This window comes from Dermacentor variabilis, chromosome 2 (genome assembly GCF_050947875.1).
Source record: "Dermacentor variabilis isolate Ectoservices chromosome 2, ASM5094787v1, whole genome shotgun sequence".
Taxonomy (NCBI): Eukaryota; Metazoa; Arthropoda; class Arachnida; order Ixodida; family Ixodidae; genus Dermacentor; species Dermacentor variabilis.
The window spans coordinates 47,040,373-47,058,660 of record NC_134569.1 but is presented as its reverse complement, the minus strand read 5'-3'; the positions used below and the strand labels follow the sequence as shown (position 1 = coordinate 47,058,660).

Genomic DNA, 18,288 nt, shown 5'->3' with positions numbered 1-18,288 from the left:
TGATACTGCACCAAACAGTGCTTGAGGCGTGTCCGGTTACTGGGAGATTTGAAACTTGTAGCAGCAGTCTGGAGATTTTCGCCACCAAAATACCCCACGAAATACCTTGGTGTCTCGTATAGTTTTTGTTCCTCAGCACGCAAAGAAGGCAGGCGTTGTGGAGGGGAAAAAAAGGAAAAGAAGTAAGAAACAGGGGAATACCAAACAAATACATCTCCGCACATTTGGCGAAGAATGCCTCATAAGTATAATCTCAGGAGTTCAATTAAGTAGACTTGCCTTCAGCCATGACCTGCTTCAAATGCGCAATTTAATCGCACTTTCCAAGCAATTAATTGAAAAGTGAATCTTCGTAAACTGGTCAGCTAATCAATGATTATCATGCGCCTATTGATGTCTGCCGCCACTGATAATGAGCAGGCGAAAAACAGGCATTATATTCACCACTATTTCAGGAAAACTAATTCCTCCTCTTTGAATCATGTTACAGTAAAATGTGCGAAGACCCGTGATCCGCAGACGTGGTTTCAATACTTCGAGAGAGAGAGAGAGAATAAACTTTATGCAAAACAGCGCATGAGCGTAGGTAGCTCCTGCGCTGTGCAGTGGGTGGTCCCCTCAGTCCGGGATTCCAGCGGCCTTAGCTGCCAGTCTCGCTCGGTTGACCAGGTTGAGCAGGTCCGTCAAGTCGGAGCTGGACGGCGCTGCCCCCCATTGCCATGTGGTGGGTGCGTTATGGGTGCGAAGTCTGGCGTGCTTTCCCAATAGCACACCATGTGGTAAAGCGCGGCGCATTGATCAATGCCTTGGGACGTTTTAGAGATAAGCAGTTTCCAATACTTCGGGGTGCTTAGACCACTGACGTTCACTGCTTAGTAAAAGAAAGAAAGAAAGAAAACGCCGATGATGAAACATATGTCAGTGAATATTGTCACGTAGCAGTGACGTAGTAGCAAAGTAGCATCTAAATACAACTCACAACGATATAAAAACCATATGATGGCCTTTCGCAGGGCTTAGAACACTCGATTATGTCATATATTCACCTTGTGTTCTTTTTCCACTGCAACCAAGGCCCAATGTGCGCCGTTGCGCCGAGCCAGAAATTTAGCTCTGTGGCTCTTACCTCAACACCGCTTCTTATCGACTATACAGTGACGTATGACACCAGTGTGGCTTGCAGCTGTTCTTCTTCTTGTTGATTACTCGCGTGCGGCATGCGGTGAGCGCTATATCCTACTTTTCAGTGCCCTCGACCCGCGAAACAAAACCAACGCGTGACCGTAGCTAGAAGCGCTGCCGAGAAGGCGCAAAGGCCGAACTAATTTTCCCTGTCCATTTAAAGTAGGTCATTCCCGTTCACCTCGACGGACGAGCTTTATCGGTGGCTCAAAATTGATCCGAGGGCGGCAGGCGAGCGGGAGAGGGGGCGGCGGGGGGAGGGGCTGCGTGCGTAGGTATGGGCCTCGGCACGGACCGACACGGCTCTGAACTCTCGCGAATTCCACGCGGGAGTGGGATGCGATGTATGGGGAGTTACGCGCGCGCTTCTTCCGCCGGAAGTTTCCTCGATCGCTGTAGGACGCGACGTGGAAGCGAGGGAAGAAGCGGGAGGGGGGGGGGGTTAGAATTCACTTCCTCGGCGCCTCCTCTCTTTCCGGGACATGCTCGCGATGGCGCCGGAGTTTCCGTGACACGCGTCACAAATGCAAAACGCAAGCGATGTGAAAGGAACATCACCGCTGGGAAGCGCGTTGTATTTCGAAGCCGCAAGTGCGCGCATGCGATCGACGCATCCGAATTCCGGAGAGACGTCGCGAAAGGCAAGATATATACAGGACCACCCAGGGTGCACCTCCGGTTGAAGTTTCGTCTCGCGGTGTATCAGCGGTTGGCCTAATGGGCTAACCGCGTTACTCAACGCCAGGCGTCACGCCAGCACCAAACAATCACGAGTTAAAACAAGTTCGCACATATGCGAAGCTGTGCGAACACGTACGCTTGGTCATAATAGGAAAAAAAAATGGTGGTATCGATGCTGACCGCGGTTATTCCTGGTGCAAGGGAATACATCGCAGAAGAATGAATATACGCGTACAGCAGAGCTATTTTGTCGCACGAAAAATGCCCGATCGCACGCATTGAGGCGAAGTCCAAAAATTACCGCGCTGCCGGTGCAAATGGACAAGCAAATGACAGTTAATGACCTTTTTTTTTTCTGTGATAAATATACGGTGTGGCCTACCTTCCTTCATTGTGTGACCGTTCGACTATGATGTGGTTTCCAGCCTATGTTTTCTTTTTCTGTTGGACGCCTCATCGAGCGTGATTCTTGCGAATTCGTCTTTTATTTGTGCCTTAATGTTGTTGTTGTTGTTGTTGTTGTTGTTGTTGTTGTTGTTGTTGTTGTTGTTGTTGTTGTTGTTGTTGTTGTTGTTGTTGTTGTTGTTGTTGTTGTTGTTGTTGTTGTTGTTTCTCAGCAAAATTTCAATTGCTAGTGTGACTCTGCCGTGCATCTACATTCTTCAAAATTCGTGTGTGCACGTCCTCATCATCGTCATCGCAGGTTTAAGAGGAAGCTTTAGCTCGGGCCGAACTCCGACGCGGCCTATTCAAATACATGTAAAAAGGCAAAAACGTTTTTCTGAGATAACCCCTGGACCAATTTTAATGAAATTTGTTGAATTTGAGAGAGAAAGCTAAATTCTAGTGACTGTTGGAAGCGGAATTTCGATTTAGGGCTTGGAAGTTTTTAAAAAGATTTTCAAAAATTCAGAAGCTTGAAAAAAATAGAAGCACGAAGTTTACAACCTAATAGCTCTGCATCAAGAACAGATATCGCGGTTCTGTAAACGGCATCCGTTAGATCATTCAAAGCGGACAAATTTCATATGTCATTTCACATCTTACGTGAATTTGTTACGTAGTTTACGGAGGTTCTGCAAAAGTTGTATTTTCCTATTACTAATCTTTTTTTATATTCATGTGTAGCATACCAATTATGTCCGCTTTAGATGTACTATTAGATGCAATTCACAGAATTAAATTATCATGTTTTGTTGTTGAGTTACAGAGTTGTAAACTTGATAGTTCCGTTATTTGAAAATTTTCTATTTTTGCCAATTTTTAATAAAATATTAACAACCTAACTCAAAAATTAGAAACCAACAGTCACTAGATTTTAAGTTCTTCTTTTAAATGCAACAGACCTCGTCAAATTTGGTGCAGTGGTTGTCGAGAAAAACGAATTCTCCTTTTACATGTATTTAGATAGGGGCACCCGATCTAAAGCTTCCTCTTAAGGGTGAACGTTCAATGCAGGACCCAAGCGTCTCTCAATTGCTTACAGTCACATTTGTTCCACGCAAGCACTCTAAAGTACGTAATTAGTTAACTAACTAATAATTAAATAGGAACGGCCGCTGAGCATACCTGCATGAGAAAGGATGAGCTAAAGCAGCGCAGTAGCACCAAACACAGTCATGAACGTTGAATCTTTAATTAAGAGGATTGTTTTACATTGCGTCAATATCGGATCCACATTTCTACCTTCTATAATATGCATTTTAGCTTAGTATCGGAGTAGGCAGTGCCTTCGCATCCAAGTCATCTTTCCAGCATATCTCTCTCACGCGCATTGACTAGTGCGGAATATGCGTGCCTGCAGCATGCATGCATAAATTGAGGCAAAGCTTATCTATAAATCTATCCCTCCGTCCGTCCGTCTGTCCGTCCGTCCGTCCGTCCGTCCGTCCGTCCGTCCGTCCGTCCGACACTCCTGCCATTGCCATTTTTATCATCACATTGCCTGTGTGTCGGCTACGCTTCGAGGTGGATATTGCGACTACATTTCTGTCTTTAGTATTTTACACTCTAGCAGGTCACCGTCATCGGTTTCTTTTCACATGTTCGTTAATCCCTCTGCGTCATTGTCTGCTTCCCCTTCGCTTTTACATTCTTTAGACACACACCAGGTAAATGCGATTTCATTCAAAAGCGCACGAATGAGAGTGAGACGAGGTCCGGTTTAAGGCGGGATACTGGAACACTTGCATGCAGTTCCAGACATCCGAGATGACCAGTTGCCCTAATCACTCATGCCATTGCAGCGCCACATGTGTTACGGATGTCACATAACATGACCCAGCAACAGTTGCTGTAACGCGTGCAGTACGACCTAATACCCTTTAGGCAAAAGTGAACCTACGCGCGGCATATGCATCACCTTGTAGACCGCTCCTCATAAGAACGGTTTATACAAGTTAGGCAAGCCCCAAATAGTATTACGACAAGAGATATCACTTTCCTTATGTACAGTCATAAAAGTGCAATCTATTGGTGGAGAAGTGCGACATCCATTTATCTTCGAGTTACCCTTCAAAGAAATGGTTGCGGTGTTTTATGTCACGCGCTATAGGTCTCTAACGTGAATCTCATGCTCGTTCTCTAAACGGTTAACGTGGAACTTGCGCAAAGCGGACAGTATACAAAGAGCCCGAATGGCTTTAGCGCTTACAACAGCTACTAAGTTGGCCGTTGAAGAATGAATACCGCCTCTTACACTGTGTCTTAACGCTGTCTCCGTTTACGACGGTGTAATTTACTGAGCATGCGAAACACTTTTTCGCGGCGCAAACAAAACGCCCAAGCGCACCGCAGACAGGAAACGAGTAAGGGGAGCACCCGTTTCAATCCGAAGAATGGGCGCCCTCATCTCGGCACCCATCGATCGTTCGATAAATAAAAGCAGCGGGAACAGGAAGGACCCGTCGACAATTATACGAGTCCCACTCGCGTCGCGTATTGCCCTGCATTCGATTAGCAGTGGCTTCTATTTCGAACACACTTCAGCGCTCGCCCCCCCCCTCCCCCCCTTCGGAGCGTATTTCTTTTTAATCAGCGCCGGGAGGACGAGCGACTTGCGCGGCTCATGCAAATGAGGCGCGGAAAGGCAGCGTTCGAACGAAGCTTCGGCGGCGCTTATACGGATTCCGTGCCGCGCACGGCCTGAACCTGGTCGGGGCCGGCGGCAGAACAAAAAAGACTCCCCCGCCCCCTCCTCTTTCTGCGCAACGCCCCCCACGCCTTGTTTGTTCAGCTCTTTTCTCGCATTGTCCTCGGCAGAGCAATCGCGGTTTACCAGCGCCCGACTTTGAGCGCAGTTAGACTGGCGGAGGCTAGTCGATACGCGAAACGACTCCACGGAGTCGAGATGGTATACGCCAGCCTGCAAGAAAATCTCGCAACGCCGTAACAGCGAAGAATGGGTGTATGGCAAAAAGCCAGTGTCGACGAAGCCTGCGGGCTTTCCGAGGCAGTTTCTGTTCCTCTTCTCTCGCGCTCTCGTCCACTCTTTCTGATTTATATTCCGTTTAAGGTGCTTTGCTGCTGTAACAGCTTTCAAAATATCGCTCTTGTCGACTCCTCGCTGCGGAATCGGGTATATTTTTCTTTAAAGTATGAGCGCTTACTGCGTGATTCTCCGGGTACTCTCTTCCAATACCTCCGTCAATCGCAGATGCGGGAGGGAGTCATCAGTTTTGCTCTGTTTTTATTTTTTTCCTGACGATAAGAAAGAAGAGGGATGGGGTGCTCTTGCATTGATTTGTCTCCTCGATTTCTGAACGACGTCAACCAGAAAAGTGCCAGGCCTTACGGAAACGCAATCAGCGCGCGGGAGTGTCTGCTTCCCTTGGCTTTTTGATCTTGTTGGTGCGTTCTCTTACGCCTCGCGCTCTGGTGCCTGCTTTCCCATCTCCCAATGCAAGGGAATCCTAATCAACCTCACAACTTTCCCTTCGCTCCCTTTCTCTTTATTCCTTCTTGTTGAAAAGGTAGCAGTGTCAATGTGTTTTCATCCTTGGCAGCCTCTCTGATCAATCATAAGGTGTGCCGGTGTCAAGTGCCGCCGCAGTTTTAAAGGGCAAATTGTTTGATGCCAAAAACGTTGTTCCTCGAATGAAGCCGACCTCTTATGTACTAATAATGCATGCATGCCTGACAAGAAGCACGAATTCACAATCGTTTGCAACGACAAAGGCTAGCTGGGATCAGAGCTATTAAGGGGCAGTGTGATTGTTCACTCTTGGCCTGCCTGCTGCGCCAGACGGCCTCTAACAGCCTAGTACGTCCGATATTTGGCGTAGATATATCATTCCGCTCAGTGCACCATCTCAGCAGCCAATCAAGTGGTTAGATCACATATCTTCACCGTGTCGGTCACGAATTCAGCGAAAGGCGTTAGACGTCCTGGACATTGTCAATTATAAAGTTGTACTCGTGAAACTTGTTCTGAGGTCGGCTGGCTTCCACAAGGCAGCTGGAAGGCGCGCGCGAAACTCTCTCTCTCTCTCTCTCTCTCTCTTTCTCTCTCTCACACACACACACATGCACATACACACATGTGGAAGAGTAAGACCGAGGACAAATTACTTGTGAAAAGTGCGCCCCCGGGAATGGACTCATGTAAAACCGTACAGAACGGGCCAAACAGCAGGCTCTGAACAAAGGATTGTTCGACACCAGGAGGGCCCAGACCGTGACACTGAGTAAAACAATCCCTTGTCAAAAGACAGCAGTGTGATGCCCGCGCTAGAGTAATGAAGTATCTATCCGACGAAAGCGTACAAGGAGAACATGATTTTTGCCAGTAATTACAGCGCTTCCGAAATGCCTTTTTCTTTTTCACAAATACCAGCAGAATTAGGAGTACATTGCCGTCTCATACTCGAGCAGCCGCATGCTCGCGTCGCCGCGCAAACTACTGCCGTGAAGCTGAACGTGCGACAATTTGACCCTGTCTCCTTTTCCTTCCCAAATCCCATATTTTCCAACAATAATCACTCTACTACTGCTATTACAGTTTTACGAGAGCTACGTAATTCAGCTGCTTAGCTGAACGCTTGAGCACACATAAGCACTCGTACTTCACGTTCCTAGGCACTGATAAAAGAAGCGAAGCCGAAACAAGCCGACCGACCTAGCTAGTGCTACGCGCCGCGAGCCAGCGTCTCTTTTCATGCGACCCCGTTTCTCTGCGGGTGCGCGGAGTGGGAGATCCATCTGCCCGTCACCTCAACGGAGCGCGCGCGCGCGGGTCGGTGGCGCGCAACCGCGAGAGGAAAGCCAGGAAGAAAAGGGACGGCTGGCATCTACGTACAGCAGCATGCGGGCGCAAGACACACTACAAAACTGACCGATGGCCGGCGTGTAGATGTTGAGGTAGAGGCAGTCCTCGCTGTGCCGCTGCAGGTGCGGCAGCAGGCGGCGCAGGTACTCGAGCCTGCCCAGGGGCATGCGCTTGACGGCCTCGCTCTCGGAGCCGATGTCGGGCAGCCGCTGCGGGCACACGGGCGCCAGGCGGTCGGCCATGCGCACGCCGCTCCAGTGGGCCGGCGACACCGGGGGCATGAAGCGCATGGCCCCCGTCGGAGGTGCCGCGTACGGCACGCCCAGGAACACCTCGACGGGCTGCAGTTGCTGGTGCTGCTGCTGGCGGGAGGACTGCTGGCCCTGCTGCTGCGCCCCGGGCGGCGCGGGCGGCACGGGCGTCTCGATGTAGCCCTTGAGCGCGCCGTACTTGGTGGTCACCGTGCGCGAGCTGAGGCGCGTGAACTCGGCCCCGGCGGCCAGCGCGAGCAGGAGCACACACAAGGCGGCCGGCCGCCAGCCACCCGTCGTCGCCGCCGTCTTCATCGCGCGCGAAACACGAAGACCAAGCTTGCGATGCTGCCGCCCGCCATCACGGTTGTCGCCGTCGTCGTCGACGACCACGATCGCCGCAGCCTGGGAACCATGGCCGCTTGATGCTGCTGCTTGCAGCCTCCGCGGTCGTCGCTGCTGCTGCTACCAGCCGGCGCCAGGAGGCGCCCGACCCGCTTTTTTTTTTTTCGGTAGGTAGCAGCGCGCCTGCGCGGTCCATCGAGCGGTCTCGGTCGTCGCCGCCGGCGCGCACACCCACGGTCGCCCCTCCGAGCCGCGGCTCGTTCGCCCCTGCTGCTGCTGCTGCCGGTGTTTTCACAACACGGGAGGGTAGGGAGGGCGCAGAGAAGGGGAGGGGATGACGGCGCTGCATGCTGGGAGGAGACGTCTTCACTGAGGAAAGCGGAATCCTCGACGCTGTCGGGGCCGAGATGGACGAGGCGAGCGGAAGGGTGAAAGGAGGACGGGAGATAACCAGGTGCGCCGGGGATGCAGCAAACGCGCCGCCGGCTTTGCCGCGCTATATCCTCGCCAGTATATCCTTCAGCGTCCCCAGGCGTAGACCGAGACCGATCTCGAGATCACTTCTCTATCAAGAGCTTAACTTATTACATCTATGACCTCAGGCTGTTCTTTTTGCTTTTCTGTTCAACCTGAACAACTTGCCGACCGTCGCATTCATAAGGCTGAGGCAAATACTAAATTAAGATAACGGAAAAGTGGAAAAACGGACCTTTACCAAATCATTCGAGGCGTCCTCTAGTTGAGTCATTTCTTTACGGTCTGAAGCATATAATCTCTCCATACCACCAATTTCGTGTTTATGTGATTCGACACTTGCAGTAATAAAGTGCAGCAGATAACGCACTGAGTGACGCTGCGAATAACGCCCTGTTCCTCAGCAAGATCAGCGACCCCCTTCTAGATGCTGCACGGCTGTTAGGACGTATTTGGTTCTCTACATTCATGTTGCCACCAATAAAGCTGACCAACGTGGTACCCACGACTACAGCGCGCTATTGCGCTGGCCGATGTTGCAACCATAACGATCTTGCAGAGGACTACTTACAGCTCTGTGAAAAGAACAAGTAGAGGCGAGATTGAAAAAAGAAAAATTGCTTGTTCCTGACATGTGTCGCAAGCGGCGCAGCCGCTGGCCGACAGCACACATGTACCATTGCTTCTGCGATGTGCACATGGATTGTGGAAAAAAAGTCATTTATCAGTGTTTTTTATCAGTGGTCGAAGGGCTTGACCGTAGTCGTGTTCTAATGATCAAACAAATGATCACGCGGTTTTAATCCGCAAACGAACAGCCCATAAAAGCGAGTATTACCGCTGAACAAACTGACTGCCGTATTTTATTCTGAAACGAAAAAAAAAATGGAAATGCTCAATTGGCACAGCCGTTGAAATAAATTCCACTGTTCTGAACGCGACTCCGTGACCGCGATGCGAGTGTACCATTCGTTTATTAAACTGTAAAGTAGACTTTTCTCCTTACTACTTCTTTCTTTTTTTTTATTTTTTATTTCGCTATACGTTGCCCTCTATACGAGCAAAAACTTCAGAAATCAGCGGACAATCACCGTGGACTGCTGGCAACACAGCTCAGCTTCACAGCTCAGCTTCAATATCACTCAGCTCGCTTGAGTGATTTTTTGAGTGCCGAGTTATGCAGAGTGCCAAACTGATGAAAGCGATTTTCCGTCCGTAGTCGTGCAAAGAAAGAAAGAAATCCCATAATGAGCTCTGTTAAGCTCTCTTAACAACAGCCCCGTCCTTAATAGCGTTGACGTGTCTTTTGTTATCCTTTGCACTGACGGACTGTATTGAATTGTATTGAATTCTGTTGTTTCTGTGCCTTGCATTAAATCCCATTTTCTACGCAAAACGATTTGTACTGCGCGCACGTCAGAATGCGCATCAGAACCAGAATTTCAGTTCACCCGGCTGCGTATAGAGCAGTCTGAGAGTTTCTTAATTAGGCACTGCGTTTTCATGTCGTTAGTAGGAAGGTGCATCGATGGTGGAATGCAACATGCTCATATATAATACGCTGCGTCATAAATTAGTAACTTTTTTCGCGTCGGCGGTACTCGCAACATTGCTTCGCTAATGCGCGCACTTCGCGCATCACTGAAAGTGTGCCAGTCTGTTCTACAGCAGAAAGACAGAGAAAGAGAGATCACGTGTTTTGAAGAAACGTTCCAGCTGCAGGTTTAGTACATGAACGAAGATAAAACAAGCTCAACCGCAGTCCCTGTGCACTGCAGCACTCCATTTGTATCGGGATCCCTTTCTCTTTATTTTTTTTCCCCGCGACGCACACTAAACCATCGCAAAGCGCTACACAGCTCCTCTAAAGCTGCAACCTGCCAAGCCCCTTCCACCCGTTATCAATGCCTTAATGCTGTCTATTAGTGTATAATTTCTGTGCGAGGGTGCGTGTGCAAAGGCCGCGGAGGAAGATAGACAGGAGCGCCGATTTGCCTATCTCGCAATCCATTTGGCGCGTCCAACTAATGCTCTGGCGACGCGACGCGCCTAGCTTTCTACTTCACGCGCTCACTCCGTACTCCGTGCCTTTGTAACGTGGTCTCTCTCTTCTTTTCTTTTTCTCTCGGGGATCTTTTAGCGCGAAATGTGCACGCCGTCGTGCAACTAACAACGCGCCAGAACGAACTGTGTCCGTGGGCCAATCGAACCGTGACAACATAACGAAAACTGAAGGAGGTCGCGTGAAACGCGAGTCATGAAATGACGTCAGCTCGTTATTTTTCAGCTGGAGAAATGCACCGAGAGCTCGGCTTATTGTCCGCATCGCTAGAGGCCGCAGTCACAGCCCTGTGTACCTGTTGGAAGCGGTATCACTCGAGTTACTGTCTAGGCAGCACTAAATTTCAACGTCACCTGTGAGTTTCTTCGCGAATCTCGAATAGGAAGGAGAATAATTGGACTGCGCTATCTGGAGATTCGGCATTCCTGTTTATCGTACTGCGTGGAAAAAATGTCTATTCCTTAATCTAAAGCAGATTTTTTTCACACTACATGGTTATGCCGTGGCTAAGCCAGACAATCATCAACTTGGTGTTATATTGCGCTTAGGTTCATCGTACTAGCAAAGTTGGCTACGTAAAAGCTGACGTATGAAGGTAAGTCAACAAAAATGTTAAAACTAGCCGGTTTCTTGAAGTAATCGCCACTTCTTTTGGCACGTGTTTCAGATCCGATGGGGTGTGCAGGCTGTTTGTTCGTTAACTTAAAGCAGGTTTTCTTCTTAACAGTGTTGTACTGTGGAGAAGACGGCGGTCAATCGGTCACGTATGGGCGCGCGTACGTGCGCGCGCGTCATCGCTAATATGTGCAACATACGGTAACGCTTTCCTGTACTGTGTATTCGTTGCTTCACTCATGTTCACCTCGCAGTACGTTGCTTGACTTTCATGCATATGCACATACTAGTAAGTATGTCTAGCCATGACGACTAAGGGCAGAGATGGTAAATGCGTTGTATAGCGTACTGAAAATTGATTGATTGATTGATTGATTGATTGATTGATTGATTGATTGATTGATTGATTGATTGATTGATTGATTGATTTCCATCGAAGTCATTCCTTTCGGGCAGTTGTATTATTTTCTAATGCTCGTAATGAAACCCAACATTTTCAGACTTTGCTTTGAATTTGATCAACAGCATCATTGCACGGACATACTAAGTGCTGAAATGCAGTATAAGATGTAAGACGATTTAGCCGCCAAAGAATAGCTGGCCGAAGGTATATATATATATATATATATATATATATATATATATATATATATATATATATATAGAGAGAGAGAGAGAGAGAGAGAGAGAGAGAGAGAAAACATTTATTTGGATCATCGAGGTCGTTGCTCTTGAGGTCGAGTGGGTGGTATCCCCATTCCAGGACTCCACTGGCCATGGCTGCTCGACGTACTTGCTGGACGAGAGCTTCTTGTCCCGCCAGGGTATCGCCTGCCAGCTGTACCTCCCACCGCTCAAATGACGGGCTAGGCGTCTTTAAGTGTTAAGGTTTGCCCCCGCACCCCCACGATATGTGAAAGAGTGTAGGGCGTGTGTCGCCGCACCAGGGGCAGATGCCGCGATATGTTTGTGGGTACATTTTGCTGTATCTGTGTAGGTTTGGGAAGATATAACCCATCATCGGAAGGACAGAAAACGAAGGGCCAGCAAAGGGAGCCTTAGCCAAACTATCCGCCAATCTGCTTCGCTGGGCTACAGAGCTCAGTAGTTACACTAAAGAACTGGATCCTTCCAATAGGTACTCTGCCCACCGTAAAGCGATATGACACAGCTTACTGCTCTACCTATTGATGAGCGAAATAATTAACTTAATCTAGATACCTACGCCCCAGGAGTTGCCTTTTGTATAAATATACCAGGTGCGGCTGGTATAAATTTGAGAACAAAGTTACGCCCCCACGCAGACAGGCACAGATACTGGATACAGATAATTTATGATTATTTATCGTTTTGTACAGGTGGCCATGCTTGCAATGAATGTCACCATTCAATGAAACCGCCGAGAGCAGCAATCGCAGACTCCACAGGCTACCGAAACCGACAGCAGGCTGTGATGATGTGTGTCTTCGGAAAATTCGCCATCGCATCAACACTAGCACACCTGAGAGCCTCAAAGGTGTTGTGTGGTTGCCTATTGGACTCCCTCTCGACTAGGCCCCATACGCAGTAGTCCATTGTGTCGAGATCTGGAGAGCTGAGAGGCCCTGCTCGAAACTGGAAGCTGGGAGGCCCTGTATTGCTGCTACAGTAGCAATCCAGGGCTTCACAACTGTGTTCAATACCTCAGTGTAAGCAACAGCATTAACTCTGGCACATTGGAGAAAAAAATGTGAAAGCATCACATCTCCTTCACTGCTCACGACACCCAGAACCATCACTGATGCTGGAAATTTTGTGCGCATGACAGTTGGAACATCCTCGGGGCCTTTGCACAGCCACCGATCATTTTTCCGGTTCAGCTTCTGGTCCTGGACGAAGATTTTTTCATCGGAGAAAAACCACAACGTTCCAGGCTCCTCTGAGTGTTTCAATTGGGTCAGGAGACGCTTAGCTTTGGTCAGGCGGTTCTCCTTCGTTTTCTCAAACAAGGACTGTCCTCTCCGCATATCATAAGACTTGTAGCGAAGGTCCTCATGAACCACACGTCTGACAGTGGCCTCGCCAACCTCCACCTCCTTGGCGAGGGCTCTTTTCTACTTACCAGGGTCTTCATCAATAATATCTTGGACGCGACTAATGAATCCTGGTGTCCTGAGAGCGTCAGAACGCTGACAATGTCGTTTCCTTTGTGAAACAGCGTCCACATCACCGTTGGCAGCCTCCAGTTCTTTCCGAACTTTGAACACAAATGATCGGGCACCCTTCAAGAATGTTGCGATCTCTGAATCAGGGTGCCCTGCAGCCAAGGACACAATAACTGCGTGCCTCTTCATTTGCTCTGTTAGCTAAAGTTCAGCCATGGTTACCTGCAGCAAAAAAGTATTTGCAGCTATTATGTACCTAGAGGACGGGAGTCACGAAATGTGTGTTCTCAAATACCTGCCGCAACCTGTATATCTATTTGTCATTAAATTAATAAACATTTAATTTCTCTCTCTCTCTCTCTCTCTCTCTCTCTCTCTATCTATCTATCTATCTATCTATCTATCTATCTATCTATCTATCTATCTATCTATCTATCTATCATCCAAGGATAGACCTCTGTGTCAAGCCCGGCCACTCCAATGCGACCGCTGCGGCGTGTTCGGCCGCGCCGGCGCCACCTGCTCGCGTGACACCCGCTGCCTCCGCTGTGGCGAGTCGCACGCGACGAAAGACTTCCCTGCAGAGATACCACGCTGCGTTAACTGCGGCGGCCGTCACTCGTCGACTGAGCCACGCTGGCCCAAGTGGCAGCTCGAGAGAAACGCGGCCGTGCTGCTGTCGTCCTCAGAGCGACCTTTTTCACGCAAAAAAGCGCTTGAGCTGACCGCATCGACCAAGCCGCACACAGCCGCTCCTACTCAACCTACGGGCATCCAACGTAGCCGATCTTACAGCGACGCCCTGCGTGGCTACAGCGACCAAACAGCTGCAGCTGTGTCTATCTCACGGCCTTGAAACCGCTCCGAGCAGCGACCCAAAAGACGCGCTCATAGCCGCACTCGCTGCTGCTCTCCGTGCCCTGCTGGACCAATGCCAAAACATCGACGGCAATATGTGCTAAATGTGTGTCGCGGCTCTCGCCGCACAGGAACCTCTGCTTCAACGCAAGTAAGTGCGGCTTGAGTGCCACACACGCCGAGGCCGTCGCCCGTGCAGCCAACTTGAGAGCTCGGCTCAGCGCCCCGCATTCGCTTCTTCTACTTTAATTGATTTTTGGTTTGTTTTTTGCCACCTTCTTCTGGTCTCTTTCTCCTTCATCTTTTTCCCCGTGCAGTGCTGTTGAGGTGACCTCGCCGGAGAGTCAGTTACGGCGCTGCACTTATCTCTTCACTTTTCCTAAAAATCACAATGATCCTTGCCGAACGTAATAACTGCAAATTACGCCGATACAGTAAATATAAAGTCATTAACGCACTCGAATAACCAGACGTAGAAAGAGAGGAGCACAATGGTAATTAATTTGTGATCGTTACTACTGTTGTCATGGTAAAGCGATGCTTCCGCAGAAGAAGAAGTCCACTTGGGTTATCAGAGTGAAGTCTGGATGTCGAACAGAGAAAGATCAATCCAGAAACGATTAATCTTGGCGCCGCGTGATTTCGGTACTACTTCTTCGAATTATTTGTCCTTTCAATAACCATCGATGTCGTCTGCTCATCCTTGCCTTGTAATTCATGACAGAAACACATTAATCATATTGTGACATTCATTTTTTTAGAAAATACGAAGTCGGTGCAAGTTGGTGCCTAAGAGCATTATAAAAACAACACGATCTCTGTCATGCTTGCGTAAGTAATTTTTGAGCAGAGGCTGTAAGTAACCCACAATATTTAAACTACGCCTGCACATCATTTGTAGCATGTCCCCTAATCCCGTCAAAAATAAACTAGGTGGCACTATCCGTTTACTTACAGCACAGAGAAAACATTCTACGCACATTGTATGCATATATCATTTGTAGCATGTCTCCTAATCCCGTTAAAAATAAACTAGGTGGCACTATCCGTTTACTTACGGCGCAGAGAAAACCTTCTACGCACATTGTATGAAGGTCTGGGCATTTGTAGAAAGCAAGTTCTATACGGTAATTGTCTGCACAGACCGTAATTACCCATAAACGTAAGCTTTGTTTGCACATTACCCCCATAGCCTGACCCTCCCGCCCCTCCTCCTTTCGCTATTTCTATCAAAATGTGAACTTGGTGCCAGATTCAGTTCTCCCAGGACGCCGGACAAGCAACGTACGTGCTTCGTATCAGAGTTCTAAAGAGAAAGGATTGCTCGTGCGTGCATAAGGACTTCGCGATCCTCAAACGAATGGTGCGGGACAATTCAACGCATCGAGAGGCTGCTGCCGCTGTTCGGCGACGTCGGCATCGACACCAAAAACGTTCACGAAATACCGCAGCTGCAGATAGTGACACGCCATCTTCCGTCACAAAGATTGCCGCATCAACGCATAGTACCAATAATGCAGGTACAAGGAAAGCAAACAAAGCGGAAAGGCTCGCCCGTCTCAAAAGTGGCCTGAGCTACCGAGGCCACAAGGCCCTGCTAAGTTACCTCAAAACGCACCGACCTCGACGGCTTAGGCAACTGTTGAAGCGACGCTGGCTGATGATCTCCAGGTCATCAGCATTCTGTGGTCGTTGATGAACGCCATTCGAGTTATACTTCACAAGATGAAATATTCGTCTGCGCATAGCGCGCGACAAGTGCTGGACACTTTGAGTTCAGTACTTGCAGCTCTTGGTTGAAATCGTGGCTCTCCAGAAGCCATCGTTTCGTGACGAAGTTCGGAACGCGTCGATATTTCAGTGGAACGCCAAAGCACTTAAGTCACGCATGTCGGACTTTCGACTGTTTGTGTCCATGAATAATTTCCCCATCATCGTCATCGGCAAGCTGAATAATTTCCCCATCATCGTCATCGGCAAGCCCCTATCAGCTAACATCAGACTCTCTGGGTATGAGTGTTTAATGTCCGCCACCCACGAAGATCGCAGCGAGATCGTTGTTTTCATACGACGTGATCTTACGTATGTCCATCATCCAGTGCCACCTGACCAAGACAACCAGTACGTATATCTGACAGTGAAGAAAGGCAAGCTCACTTTCACAGTATAGTTGGAGCCTACATATCGCCCTCAAGTCGGCTTGACTTGAGGGTCAGCGAATCAGCGAAGTCGGCGAATCACGACAGCGACTCCGCAGCTTTTGGTGATGACTGGAGATTTTAATCCCTACCACTATCTCTGGGGAAGTTCTAAGATAAACTCGAGGGGCAGACGATTAGAGTCTTTTGCCTCCGAACAAGAACTGGGCTTGTTTAATGATTCAAGCCCCACCATTCTGCGGGAACTGCCTAGTGTGGCTGCCTGGACCTCACCTTTGTTTCACGCTCCTTCAGTAGAAAGGTCAAGTGGCTTCCGGATATCTAAACGCGGGGAAGTGACCACTTACCCACTTATCTTAGGATTGAAGGATTGACGGGGTCCAAGTTAGCCGGCGTCACTCAATGTATCGACTGGCCGATGTTCAAATCACTTGTCGAAGTCGGCTGTCGTGATGACTTGTCCTCTAACCTAGAGGACACCATAAAGGGCGCCCTAGAGGCTGCCATGCATTCGCTTCCGAGAATGTCTACACGCACCGAATACGACATTGAGCTGGAGAAGCTTCGTGTAATTCGTCGCCGTGCAGAGCAAAGATGCAGGCTTACAAAGTATGTACATGACTTGAGGTTGGCCAGAAGAACTCAGAAGAAAATTCAGCGTTGCATGGACAAACTTGCATCGCAAAGATGGATGTCATTCTGCGAGTCTTTGGATCTACGAAAACCTTTGTCTCACATATGGAAAACTGTTCCTGGTCTCCGTGGAACCCCTCAGCAGCGCCACCCTTTCGAGTCTTTGGCCCTTCACCAACAATGCAGAGAGGTTGACGTCGCCGACGATTTCTGCAGGAGGATTGCTGGCGAAAGTAGATCCGCTGGAATGTCGACGCTCGACCACTCACCGATTCCACGCGACCCCGCATGGGCAGTCCTTTCATCATGGACGAACTCGAAGCTGTACTTGCCTTGTGCAAGCCTTCATCATCACCAGGACCCGACGGTATAACCTGCCGTGCCCTATGTAATCTTGGCGAAGAGGCTCGGAAAGTGCTGCTGCTCTGGTTCAACAGCTCTTAGCAGAGACGTACGGTTCCCCAGGAATGGCAGACCAGTCGCCTAATTGCACTGCTCAAGCCTGGCAAGTCACCTGTAAACATTGCACCATACCAACCAAATGCCTTTGCCAGTTGCATCGGAAAACTAATGGAGAAGATGGTTATAGCATGGCTGGAATGGTATCTCGAACATTACCAATTGTATCCAGACGCAATGGCCGGTTTCAGACATGGCCATTCTTCCATAGACAACGTTATCGACTTGGTGACGTACGTCGAACACCAGAAGTCCTCGAAAGATTATCTGCTGCATTGTTTCTGGATGTTAAAGGAGCATACGATAACGTAACGCACGAAGTGATTTTCAACGTGTTAGAGGCAGTAGGACTTGGTGGCAAGGTCTATTTTTGGATTAGTAGCCACCTACATGAGAGATCCTTTTTCATACTTACTGAGGATGGCCCAACCACCCAGCTTTACAGTAACCATGGGGTGCCTCAGGGAGGAGTACTGAGCCCAACGCTCTTCAATCTAACACTCATTGGACTCGCCGACATCCTTCCATTTACCGTTAGGCTGTCCATCTATGCCGACGATATTTGTATTTCGACGTCAGGTGTGACGCGACTGCAGCTTCGCGCGCGGCTTCAGAAGGCAGCCATTTCAACATCATCCTACGTACGAGAACAAGGACTTCATATATCATGTGAAAAGTGTGCAGTGGTGGCAATTACCAGGAAACCAATGTCTCCGCACGTGATAGCCGTCGACGGACAGCTGATCTTATACAGCACAAGTCACAGATTTTTGGGGGTGGTCATTGACAGAAATCTCTCCTGGACCCCTCATGTGAATTATGTGAGAAAACGCCTGACAGGAATTTGCCATATGTATAAGTTCCTAGCAGGGAAAACATGGGGAGTGCCAATAAAATCTGTGTTGCAACTGTACAGGGTCCTCATTACTGGATTCCTGCCGTGCAGCCTACCGGTCATGTCCAACACCTGCAGAACTAACCTGAATATAATCCAAAGCATCCAAGCCCAAGCCCACAAGATATGCCTTGGTCTACCGCGGAGTGCGTCAACGACTGAACTTATTGCAGTCGCTCAAGATTACACCATTAGAACGCAAATTACCATTGAAATAATGCGTGTGCACATTAGACACTTCGCTCCGACCTCTACCTACCACCT

At 48.9% G+C, this 18,288-nt stretch overlaps 1 protein-coding gene across 2 annotated transcripts in view; it reads right to left on the bottom strand.

Moving 5' to 3' along the window:
* The window catches only part of LOC142571783 (neuroligin-4, Y-linked-like), a 95,510-nt gene extending 87,508 nt beyond the window's left edge, over window positions 1-8,002 (bottom strand). For both annotated transcript variants that reach the window (XM_075680391.1, XM_075680393.1), the window contains exon 1: window positions 7,197-8,002. In XM_075680391.1, the coding sequence (XP_075536506.1) occupies window positions 7,197-7,695 (499 nt within the window). In that variant the 5' untranslated portion in view covers window positions 7,696-8,002. The remainder of the gene's footprint in view (window positions 1-7,196) is intronic.
* Window positions 8,003-18,288: the final 10,286 nt, after the last annotated feature.